Source organism: Hyaena hyaena, unplaced genomic scaffold (genome assembly GCF_003009895.1).
Source record: "Hyaena hyaena isolate Hyena2069 unplaced genomic scaffold, ASM300989v1 scaffold_274, whole genome shotgun sequence".
NCBI lineage: Eukaryota > Metazoa > Chordata > Mammalia > Carnivora > Hyaenidae > Hyaena > Hyaena hyaena.
Genome location: NW_024080907.1, coordinates 1096273 through 1114004, shown reverse-complemented (window position 1 = coordinate 1114004; position 17732 = coordinate 1096273). Strand labels below are relative to the sequence as shown.

Here is a 17732-nt window from a genome sequence, read left to right as displayed (position 1 = left end):
GCCTTCAGTGGACACGTTTCCTTTCACCCTGCATCCAGATGGCCAGTCCTGCTTAGCGTAGTCCATGGAGAAAGAGCTGGCATAAATTGTCCATATTGGGTTAGCCACTTGGCAGATGTTTGCTAAGTATGGTTCTTGAAGGAATCCCCATGAACACTTGCATTTCTCCCTTCCTCCCCTCTTGTCCCGAGCCTCAGAGCAACAGAGCCCAAGGGCCAGCCCTCACTTTGCTGATGTGGAAGAGGAGCCTCAGTGAGAGGAAGAGGCCTGCTGGCTGTTAGCCAGAGAGGCAGCAACAAGGCAGAAGGGAGCGCTCATCGCCTCTGGTTAAGTGATTCCACTGACATCCCTCCCATGAACGTTTCCCTCAAAATGGAGTAGGAAGGGGCCAGGGATGTAATTTGCTTTGCCCAGACTCCAGTTCTTCCAGCCAAGACATCACTCCACCTACTTCCCCTCCTTGGTCCCCCACTTGCCCCTCCCCCAGCCTGGCTCACTTCCTGCCCCTTATCAGCTCGCTGGCCTTGGACACCCTGCCCCTGAGGGCCTTCTGTCTGCACGGAGGGCTGGCTGCTTCCCCCCGGGCGCTTGCACAGCCTGGACTGCCCGGTGGACATGGGGCTCCCATCCTGCCGTACTGTGGGGTCTTGTCTCCCAGACAGCGAGGGCTGTGCTATCCTTTTCACCCTTGTCTTTCCATCCCCTGACAGGAGGAGGCAGGGGCTGGCCCTAAACTAGACAAGTTAACCCTCCGACCCAGAACAATGTGGGGGAAAGTACCAAATTCCTAGGGGAGGTAGGGGATAGTGAGATAAATATGCCAGGGCCTGGCTTGGTAAATGTAAGCTCCTTTTTCTTATCTTCTTAGGCAAACAGCAAGGTAACTGACCACAGAAAGGAGAGGGTCAGCCGTCCATCGGGCATGGCTGGCTGGGGGTCTAAAACATCACAGGAATCATAGGCCTTCAACTTGGAAGGAAGGCTAGGACCCCTTTGTGCAGCTAAACCACCTGCCTGAGCGGATTACACAGCTGGGGTATGGGGCCAGGAGAGAGGGGAGGCTTGCTTGCCCCCCCACCCCCTCTGCCACCACAGCTTGCTAATGGGTCTTAGCTGGAAGCAGGGTGATAGGAAGCTTTCATTCCAGACACACTGTAGGCCAGTGTTTTTCAAACTGCTGAGTGTGATTCATTAAGAAATCAATGTAATAGCTTCGACCAGCATCAAAACAAAACACAACAGAATAGAAAATAGTACACTGTGTACAATCTGTGAAACCTTTGGGGTCGGGGGAGAGAGAGAGTGATTTTGTAGATTGGGGGAGCGTCCTTGAGAGATCTGTCAACTACTTCTCATCTCTAGGGAGAGCACCCTGAGGGAAAAGCATGACCTGGGGAAGGGCTGTGAAGTTTGCGCTAATGTGGTGATTAAGTTGGTGCCAAAAAGGAGAGGTTTGCGAAGGCCAGAAGCAATCATCTAGATGGAACCTTCTTCCCCAGGTGGTACCACAGAAGCAGTGGGGACTGCCTGGTTCCTGTCAGGGTGACACTTTACATTTGTGGAGTTTTCAGCCTCTCATTGACTTTTTATAAGATTCCTGAGAGGTGGGGGGGTGGGGGCACAGTATCATTATCCCATTTTAGAGATGGGTAAACTGAGGACCTGAGCCAGCACGGTGACTGCCTGATGCAGAGCTAGAATTTAGATTTCCTAGCTTCCAAGTGAGTGTACTTTCCTCACCATGACATGAGTGCTCTATGTTTAGAGTGTGGGTTCCAGGCCCTAGCTGCCCATTTGGAGCACCTGGGCATCTTCCAAAAAATTCCAGTGCCTGTCTGAATGAATCTTGGGGGTGAGGGGATTAGGGGTGGGGAGCAGAGGTGGGGTGAGTCCTGGGCATCAGTATCTTCTCAGGTTTCCTTTGGAGAACTTGGTGCACCACCAGGGTTGAAAGTCCCTGCCCCAGTGGGGCCAATGTCTTCTGTGCCTGTCTTCTTTCCAGGCCTGGCCCTTAGAAACTGGCCCAATTCGGCCAAACTACCAAGCTGCCTGTGAGATCCTTTGGTGCTCCCCACCCACCAGATGGATGTCACTGTTGTTTTGCTGAGTAACTTCCCCAGGGAGCCGCTGGGGCCCAGATCCAAGAAGCTGAGGTCTCCTGGGGCCCCCTGAGAAGAGGTGTGATCAGGGAGGTGGGGGAGGCAGGAGGCTCTGACAGACAGACAGCAAACAGCTCAAAGAGGTGGCAGGCTGCATTTTATTCATCGTTAATTTAAACACCCTTCAACTCCTGTCTTGGAGTTACTGCTCAGAAAAATAAATGTATTGTTTAAGAAACCCTGCAGGCTCGCCCCGCATGCTCTAACCCCCTCCTGAGAGAACACGGTCGCATAGAAAATGATTTGTAAAGCAAGGGGGAGCTTCCCTAGGGAGGGGAGAGAAGAGGAGGAGGCTGAGAGAGAGGGGAAGGGGGTCTTGGGCCAGGTTAGTACAGAAATCTCATCGCTTCTCAGCACTTAACAAGGTGCCTGAAAGCGCCAGGGCTGCCCCAGGGGCAACAGTCCAAGCCCCGAGTCCATGCTGAGGAGCCTGCCCTGGGTCGAGAATGGTTCCAGCAGCCCTTTCCCCGCCTCCCCTCTGCTCCTCCCCCCCCTCCCCCCCCCCCCCCCCCCGCCCAAATGTGCAGCCTTCAGCCACAACGTGATGAGCTCGCTGTACAACAAATCCTGCAACAGAGAAGCCCCAGTGCCTCTTCTGGACTCAGAAAGGCCCTAAGCAGTCTGTCTGGATGTGCTTTCCAGACAGTGTGCGTGTGGAATTGTGCTTTTTGTTAAGAATGTAAAAAGTTACAGTAAGACGGAACCACCTGGCCCACAGCTCCTGTGGTCTCCACCTCTGTGGGCTTCCACCTGCCTCGGTTCCCAGAAGCTTCTCCTTTGGTTGTGAGGGCTCAGACACCCTCACCTCCAAAGCACACAGGAAGAGGGCATCTGCTCGGAGGCCACAGGGAAGGAGGAGCCTGCTGTAAATTTAGCAGCTATTTTCCAGGGTTTGGCTTGGGTTTGGACGCTGGCTTCTATGTAAAACAAAAATTCAAATTCATGCAAAGTGTACGTGAAACTCCCCCAAGACGGAGAGGAATTTTCCAGGCCCTAGTAGATCTCCAGGGAGTTAAAAATGGGAAGTCTTTCTTCTCAACGTGATCAAGACTGGGGTTTTTCCTTGGGGAAAGGGGCTAGGAGCTCTTTGTAAGGCTGACGTGTGTGTGTGTGTGTGTGTGTGTGTGTGCGCGCGCGTGTGCACGTGTGCGTGCACGCGCATGTAGGTGCATGTGATGCTGTGATGTGTGAAGCTCCTGGGCAAATGCCCAGGACTGTCTGGCATTTTCCACAAGCTGAGGGCATGACACTACCTGTGCCTTCTGATTCCTTCTCCAGGCCCAGAGGCTCTGGCTTCAATCAAAGGACAGAGGAGCCTGACCACCTGGCCTTATTAGCAAGCAAGGACATTAAGAGTGGCTTCTTTATCTGCCTGCTCATCTCTGAGAAGTCCCCACTGCTCACTAAGACCCTGGCCTCTGTGTGGCCACAGTGGGAGGCATGGGCTGCTTAGGGCCCCATAGCCCCAGCCTGGGAGGGGCAAGTAGAGGCTTAGGTGAGGCAGCAACCTGAGGATCCAGGGATCGTTGCAGACTGCTGTGAGCTACCAGCTTTGGGTCAATGTGGAGAGCCCTTCATGGTGGGACAGGTCACAGCATCTAAGCGAACGAGGAGCCCTTTCTTATGGAGCCTGAGGTTCAAAAGAACCCACACCAAAGAAAGAGGTCCCTATCAATGTCATTATTCCTGAAATGATGATAGTTCTGGTTCTCAGTGCTCATCTTCAAGCAGGAAGCCACATAAGTCTAGGTATGGGTCTAGGCTCCATCAATCCCCCTAACTTTGGGAGCCCAGCTTTTCCAGAGAAGCAGCCCCTGGCACTTGGACCACTGAGCCTTCTGGGCCAGAGTGAAGGACAATGACATACTGAATTTGGGTTGGGGACTAGGGGAACATGGGCAAAAATACAAGCATGTCCCCGGATCCTGAACTACCCTTGTATGCTGGAGGGCTGGTGTTGCTCTGGGAGGTTGATGAAAGGGAAGGCTCTCTTCCCTGACCCTGTGAGCCGTGCTTAGGGATCCTTCAGAAGCTTGCTCAAGCTGCTTACAATGGTCTCCTTCCAAAGGCAGAACATAGGAGAAGTGAAAGCAACTAAGGCTGCGGCATGAGCAATTTAGGATAGACTTTAGGAAGCATTCCTGACTGAGAAGACTGCCAAGGAGGGTTTTGAGTTCTCCTCTCTAGGCAAGTCCTGCTCCCTCCTGCGGAGACACGGTTCTGTGCAGTCCTGAGCACTGGTCAGGGGGATAACTTGGACACGTCTTTGGCCTGTCTAGCTCAATGAACCTTGATAGCTAGGTCTTCAGCTTCCTGTGCTGTTGCTGGGGTTCACTTCTGGATTGGCTGCTATTTTGGCTGCTATTAAGTCCTCATGATCTAGATGCCTCATCATGGGGATCTCTTACCCCTTCTGTATGCTTCAGATCCCCAAGTTATTGCTTGTTACCTGGGTGACACCTCTAATTGGTGTCAACTTTCCTTCATTGGGAGGGATAAACATGCCACTTTATTTCTAGGTCCTGTGAGAGGGCCTTGGCCTCGAGCACTTGTGCCTCCGAGTGTGCCGTCACTGCAGTGTGACTGAAGCCATGGCTCAGATGGGGCAGGAGTGGGGTGCTCACCAGCGGGCCTGAGTGATGGTCATGGCAAATCCTCTCTGGAAGCCTGGCTTTAGGATTTAGCAAGACTGACCTTTCTCCTGGCTGTTCTGCGTCATTGGCTTTACCCTCAGATTAGGGTCTGTGTTTAAATCCCAATCCTAATTTGAGTTAGAAATTACCCAAAGGAGCTACAGAATTATTCAGATCCCAATGCATTTTTTCCTTTCTTGCCATGAACTGGAAAGAGAAAGGGGAGGCTGACATTCAAGCATGACTCCTAATGTCGTGTGTGTGTGTGTGTGTGTGTGTGTGTGTTCCAGGCACATATGCCTCCTTGGTGGCCAGGGGAGCAGATCTCACGGCTTTCCATGCCTCTCAGGCGGACAGCGTGAGGCGTCCTGGTGCTTTAGAAATCTTAGAAATAAGACTTCTTATCAGAAGCTGTATATATTGGTGGGTTACACTGTATCTGTGGCATTTGTCCTTGGGACCTTTTTTCAGATGAGGAAAATGGGCTGAAAGAGCATTGTTCATTTACAGTCCAAGACCCCCAGGCTTTCGATGAAGGCAGCATCTGACCCTCCTTCAGTTCAGTGACCTCTAGGCAACAGAGGGTAGAGAACCGGTCCCTCAGTTTAAGGATCATCCCGAGCAAAACTTTAACTCTAATACCGCTTCCATCCACCCATTCCATCAGCTCCCTCCCACCTGCTGTCCGCCACCTCCAATACAGACTGTGCGTGGAGAAAACAAACCCACTTGATTGTCAGTGGGGGCCAAACAGGGTTTAGAATGGGATCTGTCCCCCAAACATTATGGGTGGAGCCAAATTCTCCGACATTTGCAGGATGGCTGCTTTGGGTTCCTGGTGCGGCAGAGCCCTGACTCAGAGAGGAGGAGAAGGGGGTTCTGGAGGGTGCACTCTGCACCCGTAGGCTCTCTAAAAGGGGAAAAATGAACTGCTTCACGTGAATTAAGAAACAAAATCCACACCAACAAAGCAAGACCTTGTCTGAAAAGACTGAGGCGTTCCTGTTAGTAATGAACCGTTCCCAAGGACAATGCTGGTGAAAGAAAGGAGGGTTAGGGGATTCTGAGATGTGCCCAGAGCCTCAAAGATCAGCTGGCTGAAGCAAAGCAGGGCTCCTGCAGCCCGAGGGCTCCCCTCCCTGCGGGTCACCCTGGGTTTCCGGCATTGAAAGTAGCTGCCCTATGTGCTGTGCTAAGTGCACTAACTCCAGGCTGAGAAAGGCCAGCTGAGCCCCTTACCATCCCTATTTCCAAATCTCAGGGAAATGCCACAGTCCGCAAGTTGGTGCTATGTTTCATCTCATTGCATAATACTACACCATTCTACGTGTGTAGCGGCTGTTCTATTTATATACATCGGTAGGCAACATATGGCTCTCCCCACCCCCACCTGTCAAAACTGTGACTACATCACTTCTGACGACCAGAAGGAAGCTGCTAGGCTGGGCCAGGATTCTAAATGCTGCGGAGGTAATTCGGAGCCAGGAGAAGTTGCACCATATGCTTTGGGGTTGCCGGCTGCTTATGTGCATGGGGACGGGGTTCAGTGCCAGTCCGCAAAACCCAGGGATGGCCCTCTCCGGGCTGCGGTACGCACCGGGTGACGGTCTGGGGTGCCACTTTCTCTCTCCCTGGAGGAGAATCTGCTGGGGGCCACAGTTCTTCCAGAGGGGACCCACGAGGAAAACAGGCTCCCCCGAAACCTGCCCTGGATAACATCAGGCCTGGCCAAATAGTATTTATTTAAAAAAAAAAATTTTTTTTTTGGTTTGATTTTATTGGATAAAGATTAAGAAAGCGCCAGCGTCTGAGAAGGAAAGCAAACCACGGCCGGCAGCACGCCAGCCCGCCCAGGGTCCGTGGCGCGGCCGGGCGGTCTACCTGGAGGCGCTGGTCTCCGCCAGCCGGTTGTTCATGATGCCCAGCGCACCCACGCCGCCGGAGAAGCCGTTCTGGCGCGTGTTGACGCACACGCTGCGCGGGTAGCCGTTGGCCGTCTCGGACAGCTGCTTCTGCAGCAGCGCCAGCGACACCTTGTTGGAGGCCGTGAGGTCGCGCATGGAGATGAGCTCGCCCGACAGGCGGCGGCCCTCGGCGTCGCTGTCGCGGGCCGCGGGGTCGGCGCCGAGCGCGGCCAGGCGGCGGCGCAGCCGGGAGCCCGGGGTGATGGCGTTGCGCCGGGCCAGGGGCGCGCCGGGCGCCGGGCAGCAGCGCGCGCAGCAGCGGCAGCTTAGCTTGCGCAGCATCCAGTTGAGCACCTGCTTGATGAGGATGGAGATGACGTTGAAGAGCGAGTAGATGCAGCACACGCCGAGCAGGATGAAGAGGAAGTTGCCCAGGCGGTAGAGCCCCTGGTTCCGGTAGGCGGCGTGCTGGCTGCTCACCAGGTCCCCGAAGCCGATGGTGCTGAAAGTGACGAAGCAGAAGTAGAGTGAATCCACGTAGTCCCAGCCCTCCACGCTGGTGTACATGGCCGAGGCGCAGCACGACAGCAGCACGGCGAACAGGCCCAGGATCAGCAGCACGTGGTACACCGAGGGCTTCCAGCCCGCCAGGCAGTCGGCCTCGGAGAGCGCCGAGCCGCGGCGGAAGGTGGCCGGCAGCAAGCCACTGCGGCGCAGCTGGCGCTCCCTGCAGGCGCGCATGATGAAGGCCAGCAGCGAGATGATGCGCTCCAGGAAGAGGTTGAAGAACAAGATGGTCCCAGCGCAGCCGAACAGCCCGTAGGCAATGAGGAAGGCCTTCCCGCCCACCGTCGCGGGAGTGGTCATGCCGAAACCTGTGGAGACAGGGAAAGGGTCAGCGAGGTCCTGGCTGGGCAGGTGGTGCCTACTGGGCGGGGAGGCGGGCCTACACAGGTGTGGATGTGGCTTCTACCCTGAGTGGCATCAGGGAAAACCGTACTTAAACATTTCTCTCCCTTGTCGGCACTTGGCGTGGTTCCTGATGCGGACAACGCTGGAAACTGAGGGCAGAGACATGGCTCCTCGTCTTGGGGGGGGGTCTGTAGATCAAGATGGGTGGGGCAGGATGGTCGCTAGGAAGGACCCTTCTAAAGACACGTGAAACGAAACCACTGCACGGGTGCAAACCACTGATAAACCTGCAAAGCCTACAAAAGAGATATCACCTTCTCTCTCACCCCTCAAATTTTTTTTTTTTTTATGTAACCAATGGCACACGTGGACCTCCTTAGGACAGAATTCCATAAAGGCTTCATTTGATCTGGGATTACTAGGGACCAGGTAGACTGTGTTCAGTCCAGGTAGCTATGTGTGATGGTCCTTGGAAAGGGGTTTATGAAACTGACAAAAAGATTAAGAATGAGTCCACAACCTTCAGGGAGTGAGCAGGCTCTGCCCTGGGTGTCAGTTCTTTCTCACCCAAGCACCACCATCACCCTTGCTCAGACTTGGGGCCAAGGGGAAGGTTGTGGCCCGGCGGGGTCCTGTGCTGCTGTGTGTCTGGGGTCACTTTTGTCCTGGGAGGTCTGCTCTGTGCCTGGGCAGCTATTTATTGCTTTTAGCATAATTAAGCCTTAATGTATCTGCGTGTTCAAAGCACAGTCTTTAAAGGAGATTCTTTATCATTTGATTTCTGCAGAAGGCTTGGCTTCCCACCCGTGTGCTCTGCCCCCGCCATCTTGGGCAGCTCTGCCCCTCCCACCTTGCTCTCAGCCTGCTGCGGGCTGTGGGCTCTCTGCGGGACCCATAACCCACTCTGGTTACAGAAGGGGCTTTAATTTCTTCACACAAAGATTCACTGCTGCTCGGAGTCTATGATGGAAATAGGTCATCTGTCCGAGCAGCACCATGTCACCTTTCACACCTCTGCAGCAAAAGTTCAGGGGCATCCCTGTTACATTTAGGCCTCACGACAGAGGGGCTACCTGTGTGCTGCCAGTGGGGTGAAGCCAGCCCTAAGAACTGGGTTGAGAAGACTTTTGTCTCACTTGGTTTACTATTTCCTTAAAAAAAAGCCAGAGGGGCGAAATTTTTTTTTCAGTAATTCCTTAAGCTTCTATGCTAATTATTCTTTAGATTCCCTGGAGGAAATCTCAATTGCCTGACCACAATCTTCTTCTTAAGCTTAAGCTTAATGACTTAATTTTGGAGAAAAGCTTATGACAAGATCCATGTTGAGGAAGATGGATTATATCCTTAGATTTGGATTTTGGCCACAAGAGAGTGGGAAAAAAATTACTAGTAGTGTAAGCAATTTAAGAGAGGGATTTTTCCACACTTCAAAGCCAAATCTGAGTTCTTGAATTCATCAAGAAATCACCTTTAAATCTATATGATTATATGTGGAATGAGCGTATTTGTATGTGTGTGTGTGCATGCACACTTGTTTGCATGTGCGCATTTATATAAAATCCTAGATTGATAACCCAATTGTCCACAACTAAGTTAGTCTATTCCTACTAGGAAATGCTCTATAGCAATAAGAAAGCATGAACCACAGCTACTTGCAATAATATGAATGAATCTCACAAAAATGTTAAAGAAGCTGAACCCAGAATGGATTCTGTATTATTCCATTTATAAAAAATTCAAAATCAGGCAAAACCAAACTATAGTAGTTTTTTTAGGGATGCATCTTTGGTTGGTAAAATTATAAGAAAAATCAAGAAAGTTATTTTAATAAAAGTCAGAATTGGGGTTTCCTCTGGGGATGGCAGGGGGTAATAAACAGGAGGGGACACAAAGCCTCTGGGGTGCCGGAAATGTTCTGTTAATCTGGGTAATGGTTACACAGGTTTTGTATAATTGTCTAACTGTGTGCTTTGTGACTTTATTTGGTACTCTTATGATAAGAAAAACTTTTTTAAAAAGTGCTATGGGACACCTGGGTGGCTCAGTCAGTTGAGCATCTGACTTCAGCTCAGGTCATGATCTCACAGCTTGTGAGTTCAGCTGCCACATCAGGCTCTGTGTTGACAGCTCAGAGCCCGGAGCCTGCTTTGGATTCTGCATCTCCATCTCTCTCTGCCTCACCCCCACTTGTGCTCTGTCTCTATGTCTCTCTCTCAAAAATAAATAAATATAAAAAAATTTTTAAGAAACCTGCTAGACTGTTAACTGTAAGGGACCTTAATTCTGATTTCTCACTGTACAAGTGAGGGAGCAGAGGCAGAGGGGACATGACCTATAGCTTGTTGAGGACAGATACCTTACACGTGTGCTGGCTTCTAGCCTGGTGCTTAGACATTCTACCCGACACTGCTTCTACACATTGAGGAAAAACAGCACCTCTAATAGGGGATCACTTTGCTAGATTCCTGAAGAAGTGGAAAGTCCTGAGCCTGGAAAATTAATTTGCCTGAGATACTATTGAATGGGATTTTCCTAATCTTTAGGATTTTTAGCTGAAGTCTCAAAGCTAAGAATGACACATAGCACATTATCCCTTATTGGAAAGAGAGGTTCTAGAGGCATCTATGCTGAATTACTAAACCAAAATAGGTCTGGTGACTAGCACCGCCCAGTCCTGGGCTACATGGAAAGGCTGGAAATTATCCAGGGATAACAGGAGATGGTCATGAAGTAGCAGAGTTGTTGTGGTAGCGGGGGGGCACTGTGTCATCCTCCACCCACTGGGGTTGTGATCAAGAGCACCTTGTCTGCAGCCAGAGGGGAGCTGGCAGCTCACTTCCCAGAGGCTAGCTGACTTGCAGAACCAGGCAGGCCCATCCAGGGCCCCTGGATGGAGCATAGTGAGAATTCTGGGAAAGCCAGAGGTATCTCCTAGAGTCTGAAGCCGAGCTGGAGAGTTCTCTGGGTGGGAGGCTGACTGCAGTGGCCCACACAGACAGAGGTGGGAAGAGGGGAGCAGTCTGCACTTCAGGTGCTTGGTGCATCAAGGATGTGTGAGAGTGACAGAGTCAAGTGGATGTGCAGAAGGCAGCCAGGTCTGAAAATACTCTGCCCAAGAGGGTTGTTGCTGGGTGGAGGGGCCCCTGGCAATAAGAGGCTAAGGGATGGGGTGATGGGGCAGTATTTGAGGTACTCCCAGGAGGTAAGAGGGAGAGGGTACCTCCACTGAGGTAATGGTGCAGGGCAGTGGGCCCTGTGGGTGGTCTCCAAAGACCCATAAATGGGCCCCATGAAAGGGCATGTCTGTTCTAACAGTGGGCAATAGGTAAGAAAGGATTATAGTGGCACCAATGATGTCAGATGGAGCCAACAGACTGCCTCTCCCACACCACAGGCCCCTGAGCTGAGGGCCAGACCTGGAGCTGGAGGGAGAAGCTGATCTTTGATTAGAAGTGAACTTGAAGACTGGATTTAGAATGGATTTAGATGGACCTGGATATCTGAGAATGAGTTTCAATTTTAAGACTGCTGATACTTAAAAAAAACAAAAACAAAAACAAAGACTAATTGGAAAACTCTAGCATCTCCCTAAGATGTGAAGGGATCCAAAAGAAACTTCCTTTAGACAGCAGATAAAGACACGGTCACTTCCTTGTCAGCGCATTGGATAAACTGGTTCTGCCTGGATTCACTAGCTGCCGCGAAGCCCCGCCCCCAGTGCGAGCCTGCACGCCTTCTTCCCCTAACTGCATCTTGGCCACAGCTGTCGGGGAGGGACGTCCCACTCACCAGACAGGAAACCGTGGGCCAAGGGGTTAGGTCATTGTCAAGGCCCCACAGCACAGAGGGGAAGCTGTGGCTGAAACCCAGGTCTGTTGGTGTCTAACGTTCACGTTCTTTCCACCAACCCCAGGCCGCCTTCTGAGAGCACCGCAGGGCCTCCTTTCCAACTAGAACACCTCATTTCAGTCCTCCAGGGCTGGCAGCCAGGAGAGCACTTTCCCGCAGGGAGGCTGGCTGACCCTCGGTCATGATTCCTGTCCCCAAGAGTCCTCTGTCCTGTGGCTCTTTTTCCATGGACCATTGCTGGGCAGAGGGGCCACTGCTCCTCCTTTATTATTATTTTTTTAATGTTTTATTTATTTCTGAGAGAGAGATAGACAGCATGAACAGGGGAGGGTCAGAGAGAGAGGGAGATACAGAATCTGAGACAGGCTCCAGGCTCTGAGCTGTCAGCACAGAGCCCGACACAGGGCTCGAACCCACGAACTGTGAGATAAGGACCTGCGCTGAAGTCGGACGCTTAACCGACTGAGCCACCCAGGTGCCCCTCACTGCTCTTCCTTTAAGGTTCCCACAGAGGTGGGCTCATCCCCTCCCAGCCCCACCCCTCCGTGACTCAGCTAAGGCAAGCTTTAGAACCAGACTGGCCCCAGGGGCTCAGTTAGGGACAGCAGGAGGCATGCCATGAAGAGGGGCCTATACTTTTGGCTAACAGGATGGCTGGTGGCCCACAGGCACGGTGCTCATCTGCCCATTGGGGTCAGCCGACCTACCCCCCTGAGTCAAAGACCAGGCCCTCCACCAGGAGCATCCTCCGATTCCTCCCACCTCCCCCATGTCTGGATTCCTGGCCCCCCTCCAGAGTCTGGGTTTTCTGCTGAAGATTTGTATCTTCCCTCCATGATGGAACCGAGAATGTGACATGTTTCCCACTGGCCATTCTCCCTCCCCAGAAGGGCGTGGCCTTATCCTAGGGCCTCCATAAGGCCACAGGGCTAGATACACCACGGGAAAACGACATTCCCCCTCCCCCCCGCCCCCCCACATCTTCAGAAATGCAGCTTGGCAGGCTTTGTGCTAGGCTCGGGGCTATGGTGGAAAACCGGACAGATGTGGTCCCTGCCCTCAGAGTATCTGGGCTGCTTTCTTAGAGCCTTGGTACTGATCTACTCTTCTGCTCCACAGGCTCACCCTTAGGCCAGGGCACAGCTTTTCCCTGCTGCCCCCACACAGAGGCTGGGCCAGATTTGTTCTGGGGTCTCCTCAAGGCCATGACCACAGGCCCAAAATGATGCCAAATATTTGACTGGCTGTGGCCCCGTCTGCCCAGGAGGAAGGGGACAAGCAGGTCAGTTTCTCTGACAGCACAGAGAGCATTCAATGCAAGTGTCCTTCTCACGACCCCTATTCCAGAGGTCTGGCTTTGTGCCCACGACACCTCCTTTTTGCTTTCCTACACACAGCACTGTCTGTCTGCTTGGCTAAAGAGATAGGTGGCAGTTTACCATCCAGCCCCATTGACACTGATAGGCTCAGAGCTCTGGGGGTGCTGAGGTCTTGGGGTCAGGGCTGTGGGGTCTGTGCCTGGCACTACTGTCTAGCCAGGTGCTTCCCAGAGTGGAGGAGCTGTCCCTCAAGCTCTGGCATTCTGTGGGGAGTGAGGCTGGCTCTGGAGAGGGGCCTTGAAGCCTCAGCCAGAGAAAAGGCAAACCCAGCCACCCTGAGAGTCCCCTCCTTCCCCCAGTCACAGCCTGCAGAGGTGTAATCTGTCCCCAGGTTCACACCAAGCCTGCTGTTTTGTTTATGCCACAATTGATCTGCCATCCCAGTTTGCAAAGAGCAGACACTTGGGGGCTTTATTATGCCACTTTGACAAAAACTGTGAAGCTCATTCCCACAGCCTGTCTGGTGCCGCCTTCGCAATTGGGGCCCTGGTGACAGGGCCTATGGAGTTCAGCTCAAAGAGAGTGGAATCGAGATGGGGAGGCCAGGACTGACCTGTATTGGGTGCTCCTGGCTGGCAGCCTCTGTGCTGGACACTTGTCCTCTCATCCAATCCCCCAACCACCCTGGGAGGGAGGCATCATCAACCCCAACAAGGATGTGGGCTAAGGGAGGGGAAGGCACAGGCTCAGTTTCAGTCCGTAAGCTACTGAGCTGACCCTAAAGCCCTTTCCACTGTGCCAGAAGGATGGGAAGTCTTTGCTCCTCACGTGGGGGACATTTTTCTGCTGGCTCTACAGTGTCACCTGGGAGAAGGGGAGATATAATTTATAGTCCGATCCAGTATACTTTTGAGAAAAAAAGCAGCACTAGTAATAATTACCCCAGGACAGCCATAAATCAGGGCTGATCCAAGCAACTGGGATGCATGATTAAAATGCAGATTCCAAAGCAGAGGGCAGTTAGCTCAGTTAGAATGTGGTGCTAACAAAATGCAGATTCCAAGGCGGGTCCTACTCCGGAAGTTTATTTAGTGGGTCATGGAAAGGGCCCAGGAATCTGCATTTTAACAAATGTTTCCAGATGATTCTGATGCAGGCAGGCTAAAGCCCTTTCTTTAGGAAAAAAAATGTGATAAGGTAGCCCCGTATGCCCTACTGGTTGGAATCTGACCAATTTCAAATATTTTTGATTTAAATTTCTTTTAAAAAATTGGCTTTACTGAAGTATAATTAATACATATAATTGTAAAATTTTTAAATCTTACCTAAGAAAGGTATATTGTGGTGCTTTGTTGATTTAAATTTCAAGCCGCCTAAAGCACTCTGGTGGATATATAGCCTTCTCTTTAACAACACCTTCCACCCCCAACTCCTACAGGAGGCAGCCAGGTCACTGGAAGACCAGACTGAGCACCAGGGATGGGCTCCATTAGTGTAGGCCAATCAGATTACCAGTCCCTTATCATGATTGGCTCAGGGAAGGATAGGCCTAAACCTATCCTTGCAGGGCATTTTTACGGCTAGAGTGATTGGTGTAGGAGTGGACATGTGACTTCAGGTGAATTAATGAAAGAAGAGTTTCTCTGCTAGTTTCTGGGTTAAAAGATTCTCACTCTAGAGCTGCCCTGGATGTGGAGGGAGTCAGAAGTGGCCCCAGGAGTAGTTGGCAGCCATCTGCGACCATGAGGTGGGGCCAGCCTTAGATGAAGCTGACACTGCAGGAGGCTGAGTTGAGGCAGCCAGAAAGAAATGAGGTCTTCATGACTCCAATGAGCTGTCAAAGCAAACTGGCCATGCTGCCCCCAGGTACTTCTGGACTTCTGGTTGCTCAAGCCTTCAAACCCCCTTTCCTGCTTACATCTTCGATAACACGCCACCAAATACACTCCAACTGGTGTGATGGTTTAAGGGCCTGGGTAAGAGGCTCAGTGTCCAGGAAATAGAACCAGATTTGAACTCGAAGTTTTGACTTTTGTTGTGGTCTCTATCAGCCAAACGTGAAACAAATCACTACCACTATCTTCTCTCAGCCTCAATTTCATCGTCTGTAAAATGTAAAGCCCCCAGTGTGAACCCTCTTTGTAACCTGTAATACACTATGCCAAACTATCCTCCTCAGGTTAAGTCTGGGTGGCTCAGTCAGTTATGCGCCTGACTTTGGCTCAGGTCATGATCTCACCATTGGTGAGTTCGAGCCCCACAATGGACTCTGCACTGACAGTGTGGAGCCTGCTGGGATCCTCTGTCTCCTTCTCTCTCTGCCCCTCCCCTGCTCATGCGCGTTCTCGCTCTCTCTCTCTCTCTCAAAAATAAGTAAACATTAAAAAAAGTATGCTCCTTAAGATGATAAAATAAACTTAATGGTGGTGGGGATGGGAGGGGAGAATTCCCAAAATTAAAAAACAAAAAGTTGGATGTAAGGACAACGTTTATTTATGGCAGGACTTTTCAGAGCGCTTATTATGTTAATGTGATTTATGAATCTGAGGGGGCTGTGCTGACACTCTCCAGGGTTCTCCACACTAACTGGACCATAGATTGTATTTAAATCACCTCTGGTGACTTGCGTGTTTCAAAGAATAATCTTTGGGAAACGCTCCACTCTACCCTCATGAAGAATTGAGGATGAGACATTTTATAAAACGCTTGAGGAGGACCCGCAGTTTTCAACAGTCACCGTGACAATGCAGTGCCTGGAATAGCCCCTGGTATGCAGAAGGTGCTGGAGCTAAGCTTGTCGAGTGAATAAATAGACTCTCCCTCTGCTGAGTTGGAGCAGTGATTCTCAAACTAGTTTGCCTAGGACCCGCCTGGGGATCTTGTTGAATTCTGGGGTGGGGTTCCTAATTCTGCATTTGTAACCTGGCATCCAGTGGTGCCACTGCAGCTGGTCAGTGAATTTTGAGTAGCAAGCACAGATGACTTACAGCATGAACTACGTTTTGGGGCCCGTCTCCACAATGAGACTGAGAACCCCTTGCAGGTGGGACCACATTCATAATTGGCTATTTGCAACTAGGTTGCTCAGGTTTGAATCTAGCTCCACCAATTAACCTCTCTGAGCCTCAATTTCCTCATCTGTAAAACAGAGATAATATAACTGCCTCAATCATTTTTTGTTTTGAGTTCAATCTATGCAGGATATTTACTGCCTAGCACATTAATAAGCCCTTAATAAAGATTTATTATTATGAATCTTTCTAAGCTCTACAGTGAACAAAGGCACTTCATGTAAAGTAGGCACTGATAGTTATTTGTTGACTTAATGACTAAAAGTAAAAATTTCAAGAATCTCTCAAGGGTGAAAGTTTATTACCAGAGATAGTAGGAAAGCTGAGATGTGGGGTCAGTGGGCAGGGATGGGCAAGGAGACTCATTAGCATTGCCAGATAAAATACAGAACTCCTGGGGCACCTGGGTGGCTCAGCCAGTTAAGCGTCCAATTCTTGATTTCAGTTCAGGTCATGATCTCATGGTTCATGAGTTCAAGCCAGGTGTCAGGCTCTGCACTGACAGTGTGGAGCCTGCTTGGGATTCTTCGTCTCCCTCTCTCTGCCCCTCCCCAGTGTGTGTGTGTGTGCGCACGCGTGCACACTTGCTCTCTCTCTCTCTCTCTCTCTCAAAATCAAACATTTAAAAAACCAGAACTCCCAGTTAAATATGAATTTCAGATAAATAACGAATCATTTTTTGGTATAAATATGTCCCAAACATCGCATGAGGCACATTTACACTAAAAAACGGATTCATTATTTATCTGAAATTCATATATAACTAGGTGTCCTGTATTTTTATTTGCTCAATCTGGTGACCCTAACCAGGGCTCCGCTTGTCTGCTTGGCACAATCCTCTGGGAATCCATCTCATCTGATCCTTCCTGACTGGCTGGTGGAAGGATGAACAGCCTCACTTTATTATCAAGGAGGCTGGGCCTTGCCAGGCTAGCAGCCAGGCCTTCCCTTGCCCCTCCCTAGCTAAGCAGGGAGCAGTGGGAGACTCGGGGTGGGCTGTGGGGTGGAGGGTGGACTGCCATTAGGCTGCTCTGTGGCCAGAGCCAAGACACTGACTCTCAGGGAGGAGGGATGCCCTTCCTTGGAGGAAGGCTGGACACTCAAGAAGGCATCAGGCCAGAAAGATTTCCCTGGGACATGAGCCTCAGCCCTGGGCCCTGGCCCCTGGGGGCTGCCTATTCATCCTTCTCTAAGTCACTACCGTGGGGGGCAGTGTGGAGGACAACTAACCGGCCAGGGTAAGCCCTAAATATTCTGGGAGAGCTGGGCTGAAAGAATGGCGGGTAAATGTCACTACAGCATTCAGTGAGGAATAAAAACGTGGAGGGGGATAATAATAGCTGACATGTATTGAGCCCTCACTATTTCCAGGCACTGTGCCAAGACTTCATGTATATCCATGCATTTCATCCTCACGACTCTGTGAGGCACTGGCTTTCATTCACTCTAAGTCACAGCTCTTTTTCCCTTGAATTTTAACATCCTTGAAATCAGGATGCTTCTTACAGTCAATGATGGTTGATTTGGCAACATTTTAAATTCTTAATGGTACACAATAATGGTGCATTTCTAACCCATGGTGCATTTATAAGCTTAGATGCAATGAACCACAGTGGGAATTATTATCATCCCCATCTGTTAGGTTAGTAAATGCGGTCACACTTAGTAGATAAAGACACTGAGGTTAAAAAACTTGCCCAGATCACAGAACAAGCGGCCAGGCCAGGAGGTGAATGTGGAGGAAAGAGCTTGTGATGTGATAAGGGAGAGAGTCAAATGCAGGGGAGTTCAGAAGAAAGATAGGTAGGTCACTTTTCGCTCAAACAGCAGTTCTTCACTCTGGCTGCACAAGAGAATCACTGAGGGAAACTTAAAACCGTCCCCA

The 17732-nt window shown here is 50.9% G+C and overlaps 1 protein-coding gene across 1 annotated transcript in view; it reads right to left on the bottom strand.

Annotated features, from left to right (window-relative positions):
• Positions 1-6565: 6565 nt before the first annotated feature.
• Positions 6566-17732, bottom strand: part of KCNK12 (potassium two pore domain channel subfamily K member 12) — a 51067-nt gene continuing 39900 nt past the window's right edge. Inside the window, exon 2 of the mRNA XM_039245945.1 lies at positions 6566-7571. Coding sequence (XP_039101876.1) covers positions 6670-7571 — 902 coding nt within the window. The 3' untranslated portion in view covers positions 6566-6669. The remainder of the gene's footprint in view (positions 7572-17732) is intronic.